We start from the raw sequence: 17,174 nt of genomic DNA on the forward strand, positions 1-17,174 counted from the left end.
TCTTCCCCCCACCCCAAGTCCATCCTCTGCTGCAGGGGGTTCAGAGATCAGGGCATCTGGAGGATGAGCGTCCATGAGCACACGTGTGTGCATGCACACGCATGGACCCATGCGGCAGTCAGGGAAGCTCCTGGCCTCCCAGATCTTCCATTTCAATTGTTCATGTGGAAGAATCCCCCAGCCCTTCTCCTTGCCAGGACCCCTCTGCTGCGACCTACAGTTCCTCTGCCTGGCTTTAGCCTAGCCCTTCCTCTCAGGATCCTCTTGCTGGGGCTTTGCCCAATCGCTCCTTCCTCTGTCAGGGAATTCCTCCAGAGCCTCTTGGCTGTGACTTCTGGCTCTTGCTAGAAGCAGACGAGCAGTCTCAGTTGTTGAGGAGCTCGGCGCGGGGCGGGAGTGCTGGGAGCCCATCAGTCAGCCGCGGGGTTTTGCAATGACCTCTGTGGTCACATCCTGGCCTTCTGTGCTTTACTGCCACCGAAGTGACTCATGTGCTAATTAGGTGGCAAGTGGCTTCTAATTAAGCCCTGGGCACGGGGAGAAGGGACCTGGGTTCCTAGACATCTGTGTTGCTAGACACGCAGGCCTGGAGTCTGTTCAGACAAAAGGGGTTTGGGGGGGGGGGAGGGGGCTGGGGGGGAGGGTGTAGTTGAAGCTTGTCACGGCTTCTATGGGAAACAGTGCTTTCACCACGCGACTCACGGGGGAAGTGAGGGCCATGGGATTGGCATCATCGGGGCTGACAGGGCATAGAGGGCTTGGTAATGAGAAGCTAAGACGTTAGGTGCTGCCCCAGGCAAGATGAGGAAGGGAGGGTGGTTTCCTGCTGGCTGCTGTTCCCAAGGGTTCCTGAGATTCAATGACATCCCTGATCTCCACCCTGCAACCTTGTCAGGGTCTCAGAGGGGATGAGACGTCTGCCTTCCCAGCTACCCATAGTGGACCACTTGCCACTCGAACACATCCAGCCCCTGAGCAGAGACCAGGCATCAGGATACGCTGTGCTGGGGGCTTTAAGGTACGCTGGAGGAACAGCTGCTCTCATCTGGCCCCAGCAGTCTTTCCTGCCCAAGTGCAGGGGGGCTGGACCCAATGATCTCGTGAGGTCCCTTCCAGCCCCTAACATCTATGAATCTATACATCTGTGGAAAGGACCTGGGGGTGACAGTGGGCAATGAGCTGAACTGGAGCCAACAGTGTGCCCTTGGTGGAGAATCAGACAACATGGGGGTTGGATGGGACCTCAGGAGGTAACATCTAGTCCAACCCCCTGCTCAAAGCAGGACCAGCCCCAGCCCCAGCCCCAGCCCCAGTCCCAGCTACATCATCCCAGCCAAGGCTTTGTCTAGCCAGGTCTTTAAACCTCCAAGGAGAGTCCACAACCTAAAGAAGGCTGTGAGGGTGGCTAACGGCATACTGGACTGCATTGGTAGGAGTGTTGCTAGCAAATCAAGGGCAGCGATTCTTCCCCTCTATTTGGCACTGGTGAGGCCACATCTAGAGTCCTGGGTCCAGTTTTGGGCCCCCACTACAGAAAGGATGTGGGGAAATTGGAGAGAGTCCAGTGGAGGGCAATGAAAATGATTAGAGGGCTGAACAACATGACTTGCGAGGACAGGCGAAGGGAACTGGGCTTGTTTAGTCTGCAGAAGAGAAGACTAAGGAGGGGTTGGGGGGGGGGGGGGGAGAGTGTTAATAGCAGCCTTCAACTCCCTGAAGGGGAGTTGAAAGGGGACAGAGCTGGACTGGTCTCAGTGGGGGCAGGTGACAGAACAAGGAGCAATGGGCTCAAGTTGCAGCAAGGAAAGCTGAGATTGGATATTAGGAAAAACTCTCATCAGGAGGGTAGCAAAGCACTGGAACAAGTTACCTAGCGAGGTGGTGGCATCTTCATCCTTGGAGGTTTTTAAGACCTGGGTAGACAAAGTCTTGGTTGGGATGATGTATTTGGGGCTGGGCCTGCGTTGAGCAGGGGGTTGGACTAGATGTGACCTCCTGAGCTCCCTTCCAACCCTCCTGTTCTCTCGTCTATGAGGCAGCTCCAGCCACGAGGATAGAAAGGCAAGAGGATGAAGCCAGTGGCCTATGTGGAGAAGGGCCTTAAGACGGTTGCACAGACCCCACAGAGTGCACTAGGAAGCCTTGCCCCATGGACGCCCAGCAGGGAGCTGGCACTGATAGTACTGGGCAGCCAATGCCAGGGTCCTGGGTCTCCTGCTGAGCACAGCATCGCGGAGGCATTGGAGGGTGAAGAGGATACACCAGTGACCCGCGGCTCTGACGCACTTTCAGGGACAATGAATGAAAACTTTGGCGCCTCCAGTCAGGCTCAGAAGGAGCAGCAGTTAAAGAGTAACAGCCCTGGGACGGCTGGTGGTTGCTGGGGTCTGCGGGTGAGCGAGCGCAGAGGGAGCAGGACTCTCACTGTGACGTCCTCTGGGGGTTTGCAAGGTCAGGGATTTTCCTGGTCTTCCATCAGGCTCCTTCTGGAGGCCTCTCTGCTGCCCCAGTGCTGGGAGGTGCATGGAGATTTAGGATTGGCTTCCACACCCTGGCTGGCTGGGGCCCACACTGTGCACAGCACCTGCCCCAGTCCCTGAAGTGGATGCAGTCCCAGACAGGTCAGGTTGGGTGGCACACACGCTGGATCTGGCATGTTTGGTGGGGGAGACTTGGTCCTGATCTGGCCCCGCATGGATGCTAGGTGCAGCGTGTCCCCCAGGCGCTGCAGGGAGGGCCAATCCAGCACCTGCTGGTCAATTCAAGACCCCGGGGGCTGCATGATATGGCTCTGTATGGCCTGCGTGCTGCATCTTGGACGCCCCTGCCCTGAGGGAAGGCAGTATGAGAGCATTTGCTCTCCAGATCTTGAGGCCTGAGAACAAGGTGCCTCACAATTGAGCTGAAAGCAGCTCAGTCAGCACAGAGATGAGGTGACGCTTTGCCTGACGGGTGACTGGAGCGTGGGACTGAGGCCAAGAGCATGGCCAGACTCACAAAGAGGCAGGACACTAGGTCGGAGAAGGTGGTGGAGACACTAAGCCTGGTGCTTAGTGCACAGATTAGCATGAGGCCTGATGCAGGGGTAGGTTATCCCTCTGCTCTGGACACTGGAGCCAGGGTGATGGGCTCCATGGGCCTCAGGGCTTATCTGGTCTGCCTGCATCTTGATGCCAAGTCCTGGATAAGCTGCCCAGGCCAAAATCTCCTTCTAACGCCCAGCTTCATCTCTGTGTTGTCCTGCAAACAGCTGCAAATCCCATTAAGCAGAGGCTTTGAAACCCATCTCTTTTCCGGGTCTAATCCCCCCCTGCTTAGCCCTCCAAGCCACTCTCCCAGCCCCAGAGAAAGTTAATTCATGCTCTCACATGGCGCTAAATCTCTTAATTGGCTGAGGATGAGCTCAGCTCTGGCTGGTCAGGATGAAGGAAAAGCATTGCTGTACAGGGTCTGGGAAGCCCGTTGCTCTGCGAGACTCATAAGTGTGTGTGGCAGAGCTCTTGTGATGGGAAATCCATTGCTACGTTGGTCCTCGGTGGGGACTAACGAACATGATGGGATAATAATAAATAGGGATTTATTCCTGACTGCCTCTCTCAATACAAGAACAAGGGGCCACGGCATGAAATGAGAAAGTCGTCAGTTTAAAACGAACACAAGGATGTTCTTTTTCCCTCAGCGTTGAAAAGGTCCATGAAAAGGAGTGAAAAGGTGGGACTCGCGGCCACCAGATGCTGTGGGAGCTAGGAGCGTAGCCGGATTCCCAAAGGGATCGGACATGTGCTTAGTGGAAAGGGGCATTGGGAGCTACTGAGCTTGGGAGTGATGGGCACAGCCTCTGCATCAGTGTCCTAGACCTAAATGCTGGAGGCTGCAAGGGGGAGGAAGAGAGGAAAAAACCCTGGTCAGGCCCAGTCACTCTGCACTCTCTGCTGCCGAGTGACACAGGAGACAGGGAAGAATGGACCTGGCCCAGCCAAGGGCCATTCTCATGTTCTTTTGTGTCGGCCGCTGGATTCCCTGGCGAGCTTTGGGGAACTCAAGCTGCTTCTTGGCCACTGGCAGGCACGAAGCCTGGAGTTCAGCCATCTCCCAGATCCCCCGTGTTTCTACTGTTTCATTGACTGAGTTCTGTCATCCAAACAAGCCCGGCTGGGCACTGGGTTAACCTGTAACCGGGCAGCAGCATTATTCTGTGAGGCCCGGCAGAGGATCTGGGTGGCTTGCCCTGGAGAATGAGATGACGCACATAGGATGGGCCCTCTGTCCCCGCCTGTCACCCCCCTGTCCTCCCCCAGTCACGAGCTGGATGGACGGGAGCCAGGCTGCAGATAAACAGCCAAAGTCCATGTGCTCCCGCCAGCAAAGTGACCCCCCAACACCCCTCCCACCCTGGGAGCCCTGCTAGGACCCTGGGAGCTCCTCTATGGTAAATGAACACACCCCTCCACAAGCCCCTCTACACACACACACACACACACACACACAGGGCTCCGGCCGCAGCATCCCTCTCGCGTAGGGCAGGCAGAGAGGGTTACCCGGCAACCGCTCCATGGCAACCCCATGGCAACCCCAGCCTTCCTTTGGACCACAGGTGAGCCACGGGAGGCTCCTCCCCCCCGTTCCGGAGCGGCAGGGCAGCCGCCCAATAGGAGCGAGCCGGCGGGCCGAGTGGGCCAATCCGCGCAGGCGGGAAAGCTCCGGCCGCAAGATGGCGGCGCCCAGGTGCGCGCACGTGGAGGGGGCCGAGGCGTTGGATGCCGTGTTCCCGCGGGACGTGGGGCTCTTTGCCGATGCCTTCCCCGCCGAGGCCCGGTACCACTTCTGCGGCCACGGGCTCCGCATAGCGCAGCACCACGGCGCCCGGCTCGGCGTGGCGGCGCCCGTCTGGGAGGCGGTGAGCGGGGTAGGGCTGTGGGGCAGATGGCTGGGGGGTGGGGGGGATGTAGGGTTGGGTGGTGCAGCTGGCTGGGGGATGTAGGGGGTGGGGCAGATGGCTGGCCGGGATGAATGTAGGGAGTCCTGATGTGCAGGGGGAGCCACCTGGAGTGGGTGGGGGCCCTGGGATACGGAGGGGTTGGATGAAGGGGGTCTCGGAGTATAGGGGGAGCTGGCTGCAGGGGACCTGTCTGGAAAGGACTTTGTGGGAGGGCATGAGGGGGTCAGCAGGGAGCTGGAGTGGGGAGATGAGCCTGTGGAGGGCTGGCTGGGGCCAGCCCCCAATGGAAAGCCATGGCCCTGTCATGGTGCCTGTGGCTGGGGTGGGGGGAGTTGGCTTATGAGTCAGAGCGGGGGTCTCCGTGCAGCTCTGGCCTCTGAATGCCCCCCCTCCAGGCTTGGAGCATCGACTCCCTGCTGGGTTCTAGATCTGGGTTTGAGCCCTGCAAGATGCCATCCTTGTATGGTCCCTGCTACAACAGCTGCCCCCTCCATCTGTTCATCGGGGCGGGGGGCGACCCAGAGCTGTCCCCAAAGGAACCGCATCCTTTGTGTTCCCTTCTGACATGTCTCCATCAACACATGCGACCCTGTCCTCCATGCCACAGGCGCTTGCCCTGTGCCAGTACTTTGAGGAGCAGCAGCTGGATTTCCAGGGCAAGCAGGTGATTGAGCTGGGTGCTGGGACGGGCATCGTGGGCATCCTGGCCACCCTGCTTGGTACGTATGGCAGCTCACCTGTGACTCTGGGGTGGGTGAGCCACCAGGGGTGTGTTGCGCATTGGTTTGGGGGGTGTGAGCCCCTCAGCATTGGATCTCTGGGCCCCTGCCTGGTGCAGGTGCTCTGTACAAGGAGAGCTAACAAGATTTAGCAATGGGGCAGCTACCAGTTGCCTCGGGCATTGGTTAACCCTTCCATACTAGTGGCAGAGATAGCAGCTCCTCTGGCTCAGTGGTGGACCTGGTGCAAGCCCCCCCGGGGCTCTTTCGCCCCTTCCAGGGGGAGATGTGACCCTCACGGACCTTCCGCTGGCTTTGGAGCAGCTCCGGGAGAACGTAGCCCGTAACGTGCCAGCGGAGCACATGGTTCGGGCCCGCATCCGCGCCCTGTCCTGGGGCCTGGATCACGAGCAGTTCCCGAGTGGCTATGATGTCATTCTGGGGGCTGACATCATCTACCTGCGGGACACATACCCACTGCTGCTCCGCACCCTACAGCACTTGAGCGGCCCCAGCTCCACCATCTACTTGGCATCCAAGATGCGGCAGGAGCACGGCACGGCCGAGTTCTTTGAGACGCTGCTTCCCCGGCACTTTGCCTGTGAGCTGGTCCAGCGGGACGAGCAGGAGAACATTAGCATTTACCGGGTCACACGGCGGTGAGGCAGGGGCTGCGCTTTGCCCCCGGATTTAGGGGGACGGGTGCGGGCTTTTCTAACCAAGCCGCATCCGTAGTAAATCAGCATCCCCATTGATCGAGCCACCAGCATCCACCCGTGCTAGGGGGAGCGTGATTCTACTCTCTGGACAAACACAGAACTGGACCATGTTTCTGTGCCAGCAACAGGGAGCCAGGACATTACCAGCCCTCCCCTCCTGCATTGGGAGTGGGTGGATGTGGCAGCCCCCAGAACCAGATGCCAGCTTTGGGGAGATGTTTTTGGAGGAGGATTCTGGGCCACCAGCAAAAGAACCTCATACCAGGAAAGCCAGGAGGGAATAACCAGCATTGAACGTCCCTTCAGAGACACCGTGGTGCCTTGCATGTATCTCTTTTCTTTTTTTGTTGTGATGCTCTATGAGAAATAAAGGTGGGTTTCATGCCAGGCTTGGTTGGAAAGATCCTTGCTTGTGAAGGATGGGAGGGGATAAGAGTTAAGCCAAGGGCAAAATGACTAAAAGCTCCTTTGCATTCCCACCCAATGGTGTCACGAGCTCATGACCTCCTTATTGCTCTGATTGGTGTTGGGGCACTTGTGTTATCTCGTAAGAGGGGAAGAATGCGTGGCATCATGCTTCGTTTACTGAGAAGTGACTAAGGGATTAAGGGAGGGTGGGGGGGGGGAGATGTTGCGGGAACTGTAGGCTGGGAAGAGCCATCGGGGGGCTGCCGGAGATGCTCTGGGCGGGGGGGTGCGGAGGTGACACTTCCTCATGGGTCTCGATTGCTGCGTGAGCTTCCCAGGACTCTGGCCTGCGTTCCGAGCACTGGGCCCCCGTACGAGGAATTGCTTCCTCCTTCTAGGAAGCCGGGTGGTTTGGCGAAGGACTATTGCATTTTGGGGGTTTGTGGTCGGCTAGCAAGATCGCAGGGACTTTCTCTGATGAGGAAAGCGCCCTGTCTTCCAGGCACTAACAGCCTGGCTGGAAGGGAATACTGGGGGGGGGGGGGGGGGGTCGCACATGTGCATCCAGCTCCTGCAGGAGCGAGGGGCTCAGAGCATGGGGTCAGCTCTGCTTTGCTGCATCTGCACTGGCTGTCCTTGCCCTGCAAGGCGCTAAGCTGTGGGCAGGGGGGTTGTTTGCAGCACTGGACTTGGGGCTCCCTGGGGGATGAGGCATGGGAGCAGGATGCCTGGATTCTGCACCGGGCTGGGGGGAGGCGGTGGGATCAGGATGGCTGGGCTCTATATGGGGGGGTCAGGCCTTACCTAGGTTTTATGTGGGGATCAGGAGGCCTGGGTTTTATATGGGGGGATCAGGACCCCTGGGTCTAAATGGGGGTGGGGGGATCAGGACGCCTGGGTTTTATATGGGGGGATCAGGATGCCTGGGGTGCGGGGGGCGGATTAGGACGCTTGGGTTCAAAGGGTTAAATCCTTGCTAGGCCTCCCAGGATTCAAAGGGTTAAACGAATCTATGGGGAAAGCAGGCCGGAGAGTCCCGCCCCAAAGCACTTCAGCAGCCAATGAGACGGTGCCTTGCCCTCTGGTCTCTTTTTCATTGGCAGCCGGCATCACCCAGCGCGCCCTCCAATCCACTCAACGCAGGGCGGGACGGAGTTGTGACTGACTGCCCATCAGCCCAGCACCCGGCCCCCTGCGCATGCGCCCTACGCTCGGTTTGTTCCCTGCCGGATCCCGTAGCCGGGCGCCGTGACGCAGAACGTGCGCTCCTCGGTGACGAGGCTGCGGGATGCAGCGGGTGGCCATGGTTGCGTTCGGGGCCCGGCCGGGGCAGGTGAGGGGCAGCGCCCGGCTCTGCGGGGCGAAAGGTCCAAGGGCCAGGACACGGGGCCTCCCGGGGTGAAAGGGCAGGGGCAATGGCCGCTGGCGAGCACGCTAAAGCCCTGGGAAGGGCACCTAGGAGTCCTGCCCCTCCCCCAGCTCCTGGGGCAGGACTCCTGGGTCCCCTTCCCCAGGGGGTTTCTCTTGCTCACCAGCGTGCATGCCCCCTGACCTCTGACCCTTCACCCCTGGGAGGCTCCCTGCTGCCTTGGGGGTCCTGCAGCCCCTGGGCAGCACCCTGGGAGGTGGTTGCCGTGGAGGCGGTTGCCATGGAGCAATGCTACGCTAGGGATGGGGGGGGGGGTCGCACTGGAGGGCGTCAACCCTCATGGTGTCCCCTGGGAACTAAGAGGATCCGGCGTGGACCCAGCCAGCCGCAACCGGTGGAGCTGGGGTGCGACGGCCCCCAGAAGGGCCGTTCCGGCTGCGATGCGCGCTGCCGGCCCTGGGTCCCGCTGCCCTGGCTCTCATCTCCTCCTCCCTGCAGCTGGGCTCGTGGCCGCTGGCCCGGCTGTTCCACACCGGCCTGCGGCTGTTGGCGACGAATAAGGAGCTCCTGCTGCGGCTCCGGAAGAAAACGGGCTACTCTTTCATGAACTGCAGGAAAGCCTTGGAGACGTTTGGGAACGACTTCAAGCAGGTGGGGGCTGCCTTCCTGTTGTGCCCAGCCGTTGGGTTGAATCCCAGGTGGTCGTGGGGCTCTGACTCCCCTCGTCTAGATGGGCCTAGAGATTGGATTTCCCTTCCCGGAGGAAGGAGGCAGGATGGAGGTGAGGGGGGGCTGCAACAGAAGAAGGAAGAGCTGAGCAAGAGCAGGGCAATCTTTTCTGCTCCTCCAAACCCCAGAATGTAGGAGGAAGTGGTGTACAGGTAGCAAAGCAAATGGCACTTCATGAAATAAAGAGAGGTAGTCATAGAGAATTAGTGTTGGAAGGGATCTCAGGAGGTTTATTCCTGTGGTTCTCGACTTTTTTTGTACCGGGATCCATTTGCAAAGGTCCATGGCCAGTTTTGACCCACACTCCTCTAGCCCTGCCAGTGCCTGACCCCTATCCCCTCCCCCACCATGGGCTATGCTGGTGTGTCTCACTCCCGACCCAGGGCCCCCAGTTGCTCCTGTCCTGCTTGGGCTGGAGCACCGTTGCTGTAGTGGCTCCAGCTCATGGGGGTGGCAGCAAAGGGAGTCTGGCTCCAGCACGGGTTGGAGGCAGGGGGAGGAGGAGAGGCCTGTGGCCGCCCCCCCCCTCCCCCCCGGGCTGGGGCTGCCATGACACGCCAGACAACTTGATCATGGCCCTTCCCACCCTCCTGAGCAGAATCTCCCGGCTGCCCTGCCCCTGGGAGCATAGGGCTGACCCCAGTGCCACCAGCCTGGCCACATACCTCTTCCCCTACTCCCTTCCCCTGCTGAAAGGGGCAGGCTTCTTCCCACCACCCCTCTGCCCTGCCACAGCTTTCGACCCTTTGAAATATTCTTGTGACCCACAGCTTGAGAAACGCTGCTCAAAGCAGCCAGGGTTAGCAGTGTTAGCCTGAAGTCGAGTGGAAGGCAGGTGGATTTGCACATTACAGACCAGCAGTGTCAAATATATGGCTTGTGGGAGCCCTATCATCCAGCCCCCAGTGCTGCCACTGGCAGTATGTGGGCTGCCCTGGATGGTCCTGTGCTCTGAAGGGAGATGAAGCACAGGGCTCTGGGCTGAGCTGACTGCTTGGTTTTGTCCTCAAAGGCTGAAGTCTGGCTCCACAAGCAAGCCCAGAAGGAAGGATGGAGCAAAGCCTCCAAGCTGCAGGGCAGGAAGGCGAAAGAAGGGCTAATTGGAGTGCTGCTGGAGGGGAATGCAGCTGTGATGGTGGAGGTGAGTACCGCCTGCACGTGAACTTGTGAAGTGGATGTACCAGCACTGGTGTTAGTCCACAGGTTTTTCATAGATGCTAGGGTCAGAAGGGACCTCAATAGATCATCAAGTCTGACCCCCTGCATAGGCAGGAAAGAGTGCTGGGTCTAGATGATCCCAGCTAGATACTCATCTAACTTCCTCTTGAAGACCCTGAGGGTAGGGGAGAGCACCACCTCCCTTGGGAGCCCATTCCAGACCCTGGCCACTCGAACTGTGAAGAAGCTCTTCCTAATGTCTAGTCTAAATCTGCTCTCTGCTAGCTTGTGGCCATTGTTTCTTGTAACCCCCGGGGGCGCCTTGGTGAATAAATCCTCACCTATTCCCTTCTGTGCCCCCGTGATGAACTTATAGGCAGCCACAAGGTCGCCTCTCAACCGTCTCTTGCGGAGGCTGAAAAGGTCCAGGTTCTCTAGTCTCTCCTCGTAGGGCTTGGTCTGCAGGCCCTTGACCATACGAGTGGCCCTTCTCTGGACCCTCTCCAGGTTATCCGCATCCTTCTTGAAGTGTGGCGCCCAGAATTGCACGCAGTACTCCAACTGCGGTCTGACCAACGCCCTATAGAGGGGAAGTATCACCTCCCTGGACCTATTCATCATGCATCTGCTGATGCACGATAAAGTGCCATTGGCTTTTCTGATGGCTTCGTCACACTGCCGGCTCATGTTCATCTTGGAGTCCACTAGGACTCCAAGATCCCTTTCCACCTCTGTGCCACCCAGCAGGTCATTCCCTAGGCTGTAGGTGTGCTGGACATTTTTCCTCCCTAGGTGCAGCACTTTGCATTTCTCCTTGTTGAACTGCATCCTGTTGTTTTCTGCCCACTTGTCCAGCCTATCCAGGTCTGCTTGCAGCTGTTCCCTGCCCTCCGGCGTGTCCACTTCTCCCCATAGCTTTGTGTCATCTGCAAACTTGGACAGAGTACATTTCACTCCCTTGTCCAAGTCGCTGATGAAGACGTTAAAGAGTATCGGTTTTTATTTGGCCCCTGTGGCTGCCTGTGACACTTGCACTCAGATCTCACAGCTGGGAGGTTAACTTACCCTATTCTCTTCGATACAGCACACACCTTCCCTCTGCCCCTCCCCAAAATCAGCACCCCCCCCAAATTGAGGTGTGCATATTAAGCAGGGATCTTCTTTGCCCTGCTTTGATTCCTGCCGTACCATGCAGCGGCTGTTACGCTGTTCCTCAGGCAGCTGAAGGAGTCGATTAACTTAACGTCTCCTTTTTAATGGTCTTAATGCCCCACTAATTGGGCTAACCTTTCGTAGGGTAACTTTGCTGTCTGCTTCGCTCTCCCTCATTTTGTTTCCCGATATTGGAGACTCTTCAGCCCTTTTCAAAATCATAGATTTGCCCATGGAGGCCAGCCTTCAGGAGCAGCCAGGTTTTCAGCTTCAGTTAAACAGGAAAGAGAGAGCAGGTCAGCTGAAGATGAGGCTCTGTCCCTGCTCTGTGCAGCCATAAGTCTTGGAAAACCTTTTCCCCCCACTTTGTTCTGCCTTTCAGAAATCAGGTGTTTATTATATTCAGGGGTGTGTTGTATGTGAGAGAACATGGTATTTAATACGTGGCACAGATTTGTCATGTGAAGTTCCAGTTAGCAGGAAAATAGCGCTGATGATCCCAAACAGTTCCCCTGAACAGGAGTAAACCTTGGCCTGTTCCCCCTCCCCAAGTTCATGGACGTCTCGGGGACATCTGGCCTGTTCTGGTCCCATCATGGCACTGACCCCCGGCTCCAGCAGTTGACCGTGTGCTTTAAAGCTATGTAAAGGGGGATTTCAGCAGGCAGTGCATCTCTTCTCTCTGCCAGGTGAACTGTGAGACAGACTTCGTGGCCAGGAACACCAGGTTCCGCCAGCTGGTTCAGCAAGTGGCAGTCGGGATCATGGCCCACCATCAGGATGCTGGGAAACCGCTCACGACATATGTCAAGGTAAGAGCAGGCTTGCACAGACCGAGTGTCTGATCGCTGCATCATGTGACTCGTTTATCCATGACACTCCCACCAGGTGGGAGATGATTGACTAGGGGCATTTGCCTGGGAGGGGCATCATGTGGGTTCCAGCCCCTTTGCTGGAGCAGATGCTGATGCATTTATGTCCCTTCTCCCGGTAGCTGCCTCCTACTCATTGTTTTTTGCCTAGCTTGGGCTGTGGAGACTGGAGTCCCTTCAGCTGCTCAGCGTTGCTGAGATCCGTGCAGTTCTGGGCATGGCCAGAGCAGCTGGGAGCTTTGCCCTTAAAGTGCAAGCACTGCCAGTGGGGATCTGAGCTGATCCACAGGCTCAGTCCCCTGTGTGGTGGGAGTCTGTCTGGTCACTGGGCTATCTGTCCATCTATCTGTCCTTGTTATAAATTGCTATAGGGAGCAGCCAAGCTGTAGATTCTCAATGGGAGCAGCTAGCCCCTGTCGGAGAGTTCTGCTCCATTGCACTGTCTGTGCCATTGCATGGCCTGGTCTCAAACCACTCCAGTTGCAGCAACAGGCTTCCTAATACCACCACAATCCTTCAGCCTCTGGGAGCTGTCCCAGCAAAGCGCCTCCTTCCCCATCAGGTGGCTCTGTTGGGGACAGATTGCGGGCATCACAGAGGGGCATATTCAGGGGCTGGTGTCTGGCCCTGGCTGTGAGATGGGGCAGGGCCGTAAGGCCAGAGATGTATGTTCTGCTCTGTCTTGATGGGTGTTTTCTCATCCCTACTTCAGCGCTTCCTGAAAGCGGAGGATCTTTCCCAGCTCAAGACCGTGCCTGAAGGCAGGCTTCTGAGTGACCAGGTGGCCCTGGCTATAGGTGAGTGCCTAGTGCCTATGGCTGGCTAGGGGGTGAAAATGGGGCACTTACAATTAGGACTACCACAGACCAGGTGTTATCTGAGGCACCATGGCCCAGGCTATAATATGTACCTTGTTTTTGAAAGGCAGAATGAAGGGGGAAAAGATATTTCATTGTAGTAAGTAACTGAGTAGCAGCCACCAGGGAGCTAAGCCAGCTCCTTGTTCTGCTTCCTGAGTGCAGATTTTACTTCCACTTTTGCCCAAAACTGACCAAAACTCGTACTGTATTTCTCATATATGATTCACACTATTGTTTACAATTTTTTGAGAGGAAATGCATGTTGTGCAGAAAATATGGTAATTAGCATGCCCTGGTATTCCTTATGAGCTAGTTAGACCCTTTCCCTGGGGATGCTTTTCCATATTTAGATACCCAGGAAAGATTTGGGTGGCAAGTGGAGGAGCTAGCTGGTATCTGGAAACAGTGCAGGCCTTTTTAGCACGTAGCTTTAGGACCAGGGGAAAGACTGGGCTCTTTCTGGAGCTGGGGGTGCCCAGAGCTGTGGGGCTGGAGGAGTAGCTTGCTGGGAGCTTTGTCTTTCATGCGGTGCCACCCCTTGGTCTCAGATCTCCTTCTGCCTCCAGCAGCAGCCCTGAAATTGAGGTGAGGCTGCTGGGGGACTGCTGTCCCCACCCCCTCCCCCAAGTTCCTTTCGGAAGCATGCATTTGGAGAGAGCACGGCTGCCCCCAACTTGTCTTGATCACAGCCCAGTGAGACCTGCTTCTGCTTTGGCTCCTTGCAGGGAAGCTGGGCGAGAACATGGTGCTAAGGCGAGCTGCCTGGGTGGCCGTGCCCTCTGGTTGCTACATCGGCTCCTACGTCCACGGGATTCTTCCGACAGATGGTCCCTCCATGATCAAGGTGGCCCTGGGCAAATACGGTGCCTTGGTGATCTGTGAGGCTTTAGCCAATAGCCCGGGCACCAACCTGGTGGATATGGGCCGGAAGCTGGGGCAGCACGTCGTGGGCATGGCACCTCTGTCCTTGGGGACCCTGGACGACGAACCTGGGGGTAACACAGAGACAAAGATGCTGGCTCAGCCCTTCCTGCTGGAGCCTAACCTCAGCCTGGGCCAGTACCTGCAGCCCCATGGCATATCTGTGCTGGACTTTGTGCGTTTTGAATGTGGGGAAGCTGCTGAGCTGCCGGGAGCCCAGGAGTCTCAGGAAGAGGATGCAATGCCTCTCCTCGCCTCACCCCCGGCCCAGGGGGTTTAAAGCTGGTTCAGGGCCTGCTCCCTCATGGGAGGTGTGACCAAGGGACGTTGCAAGGTCCAAGGGGGGTCTCTGCAGAGCCAGTCTGTGGGATTGCACAGCTGCTGGCGACAAAGCAAGCACCAGTAAATAGGTGTTTGGTATAATGCAGGTCGACCTGATTCTGATCCATTTCTCTGAGGGGCTGGGGCTTGGGGATAATGATGCTTTATTCCCGCCTCTGTCACCTTTAGCAGCCCTGATCCTCCCCTGCCACATGCTTTTCTCACAAAGACGAGCCCCTTTGTTAGTCTCTTGACTCCCACCAGAGAGAACCCCGAGCAGAAGGGTGTTGTGTTGTGGATGTACAGGGAGAATGTGCCTTGATACATGCTGTGTCCCTTCCCATGGCACTGATGCCTTGGCAGATGCAGGCTATTTCTCTGGTAGGGGCAGTGGAACAGAGTTGTGCCTAGTTGGAACAGAGGCTGCAAACACGTGGCACGTGTATCTGGGCTGCCTCTGCCCTCCCCACATGACTTACGGTCTCTGCCAAGAGGACCTTAGATTCTGCCTGCAAGATGCAGCATGGCACCATCACCTGCAACATCCAGAACCCCTGTTCTCCTCCCGTGAGACAGGCCATGCTGATCCCATGCTGCCTCTATCAAGAGACAGCTTGTGCATGGGTTTCCAGCCCCAGGAGCTGGAAGCCTAGCAGAGCAGTAGGCACTGGCTCCTGTGTGTGGAAGGGTGCTGCAGTTTGGAGTTCTGTAGCTCCTATCCAGCCTATATGTGGCTTTGTTCTGGGAAGCCGCAGGCAGGCAGGGAAAAGGTCTCCCAGCAAGCCGCACCACCCTCAGGCTTTCACTACTGCAGTTGCAGTTTGGAAGCTGGAGATCAGTGGGTGCTTGATTTTTTTTGGAGGAAGAACCAGCAGCATACCTACAGGCTGGGGAACTCCCTTCTCATCAGTGCAGAGGCAGATAAGGATCTTGGAGTCACTACTGATGCCAAAATGAACATGGGCCGACAATGTGGGGACACGGTCAGGAAGGCCCAACCGCACCTTGTCCTGCATCCACAGATGAACCACAAGCAGGTCCAAGGAGGTGATCCTCCCCTTCTGTGCGACACTGGTCAGGCCACAGTTGGAGTACTGCATCCAGTTCTGGGTGCCGCACTTCAGGAGGGATGTGGCCAGCATGGAGAGGGTCCAGAGGAGGGCCACCCGCATGATCAGGGGGCAGCAGGGCAGGCCCTATGAGGAGAGGCTACGGGACCTGAACCTGTTCAGTCTCCACAAGAGAAGGCTGAGGGGGGATCTAGTAGCTGTTTACAAACTAGTCAGGGGGGACCAGCAGGCAATGGGGGAGTCCCTGTTCCCCCGAGCACTACCAAGAATGACAAAAAATAATGGTCACAAGCTGGCAGAGGGTAAATTTAGACTAGATATCAGGAAGTGCTGCTTCACTGTCAGGGCGGCTGGGATCTGGAACCAACCTCCAAGAGAAGTGGTGCTGGCTCCTACCTTGGGGGTCTTTAAGAGGAGGCTAGATGAATACCTTGCTGGGGTTGTTTGACCCCAGTGCTTTTTCCTGCCATGGCAGGGGGTCGGACTTGAAGATCTGCTCAGGTCCCTTCCAACCCTACAAACTATAAAACTTGTCCCAGGTGCCGGCCCCGTTTGGACTCCGGCCCCAGGGGGTATTTGCTCTGGGTGTTTCTAGCTCAAGGCCGAGGCTCCACAACTTCCATAACAACTTAATACAGCAGTCAGTAGGTTTGCAAGAGTCCAGAGTTGAACCAGCCTGGTCTCCCACCCCCCATTTACCCCTTCCTGTCAGCTGGACCCTTTTGCTTTCTTCAGGCTGATCTGGGCAGGGGGAGCAACCAGGTCCTCTGCTGTCAGCCTAAAGACCTTCTGGGCCAGGTAGAGAGGAGTAAGGCTGGAAGGGACTGCAGGAGATTGTCTAGTCCAACTGGGGATCGAATCTGCGACCTTAGTGTTATTAGCACCAGACTTTTATTTGGGGGGAGGAAAGCTAGGACAGGGAGGAGCTGGCGAATGTGGGTACTGGGGGCTGGAATCATGCTTCTGTTTAGCCCTGAATTTCCTTGGGCTTCATCTCTAGGCTGCGTTCCCATGGTAGTTACCCCAAAGTAAGCTGTGGGGGAAAGGGGTGGTAAGTGCCATGTGTCTGCTATGAGGGGCTCCTGCCACCTACTGCCATAGTGATGTAATAGCAGCTGCTGTGGATTTGGGGTGGCTGTGGCTTACTATGGAGGGAAATTGAGGTCAACCAGGAGCAATCAAGGGAGCCAATGGAGCCCAGCCCCCAGCAGAGCCATGCTCGGGGGCACTGGGAGGAGAAAGGTGGAAGAGCTGCAGTTGGGTCGGGGGGGGGGGAAGCCTGAGGGTTGGGGGAGATCTGAGAACAGGCTGCTAATCCCTGAAGGAGAAAGGTGCTTCTTTGTGGCTGCAGGGGCCTGGGCTAGCAGGGGGCACAAGGCTGGAGCTGAGAAGAACATTCTGTCTTTATGGGGGTTTGGTTGTGGTGGGAGCCCAGGGTGGGGAATCGCCACCCCTGGATGTCTCCAAGAGCAGGCTGGACAGACACTTGGCTGGAAGACTTCAGCTGGGGCCGAGCCTGGATGGGATCTCCCAAGGGCCTGGGCAGCCTTGCTGCTCCAGGATTTCAGTCCCAGGGTGTCCTGGGTGCTGGCACTGCCATGGCACCAGCAGGATGTGCTCCCACTCAAGCAATGAGGATTGGGATCTCCTATGGCCTCCTGTCCCCTCACCCATCTTTTCCAACAGAAACTAAGTGTTGGGTGTGACAGACCTCACTTCCTTGGCATGGTTGACGTCTGTAGGCAGGGCCTGGTCTGCCAGGAAGGCCTTGAGTGGCTCAGACTGTCTGGGCTTGGAAGCAGGAGGGTGTGGAGGAGCAGGAGACTTGGGCACCTTCATCCTCAGCTGCTGGCTCCTAAGTCTCAGAGGATGTGTGAGGGGACCTGCCCTGGTCCATCACAGGGTCCAAGCTGCCCACACCCAGTGGAGATTTTTAA

The 17,174-nt window shown here is 57.2% G+C and overlaps 2 protein-coding genes across 3 annotated transcripts; both read left to right on the forward strand.

Moving 5' to 3' along the window:
* The first annotated feature begins 4,480 nt into the window (after positions 1-4,480).
* Positions 4,481-6,764, forward strand: EEF1AKMT3 (EEF1A lysine methyltransferase 3). Of its 2 annotated transcripts, none has more exons than XM_059719336.1 (3): positions 4,481-4,906; positions 5,547-5,658; positions 5,863-6,032. In XM_059719336.1, the coding sequence occupies exons 1-3, from the start codon at positions 4,553-4,555 to the stop codon at positions 6,003-6,005; spliced, it is 609 nt and encodes a 202-aa protein (XP_059575319.1). In that variant the 5' UTR covers positions 4,481-4,552; the 3' UTR covers positions 6,006-6,032. The 2 variants fall into 2 exon arrangements, with proteins under 2 accessions (XP_059575319.1, XP_006266837.3); XM_006266775.4 differs by having other exon boundaries at positions 4,667-4,897; positions 5,939-6,764.
* A 1,246-nt stretch (positions 6,765-8,010) lies between these two features.
* On the forward strand, positions 8,011-14,273 carry TSFM (Ts translation elongation factor, mitochondrial). Its single transcript, XM_006266787.4, has 6 exons — positions 8,011-8,118; positions 8,653-8,805; positions 9,896-10,024; positions 11,883-12,005; positions 12,778-12,862; positions 13,651-14,273. Exons 1-6 carry the CDS (start codon positions 8,074-8,076, stop codon positions 14,124-14,126), a joined length of 1,011 nt encoding a protein of 336 aa, XP_006266849.2. The 5' UTR covers positions 8,011-8,073; the 3' UTR covers positions 14,127-14,273.
* Positions 14,274-17,174: the final 2,901 nt, after the last annotated feature.

The sequence above is a fragment of the Alligator mississippiensis genome, chromosome 15, assembly GCF_030867095.1.
Source record: "Alligator mississippiensis isolate rAllMis1 chromosome 15, rAllMis1, whole genome shotgun sequence".
Lineage (NCBI taxonomy): Eukaryota > Metazoa > Chordata > Crocodylia > Alligatoridae > Alligator > Alligator mississippiensis.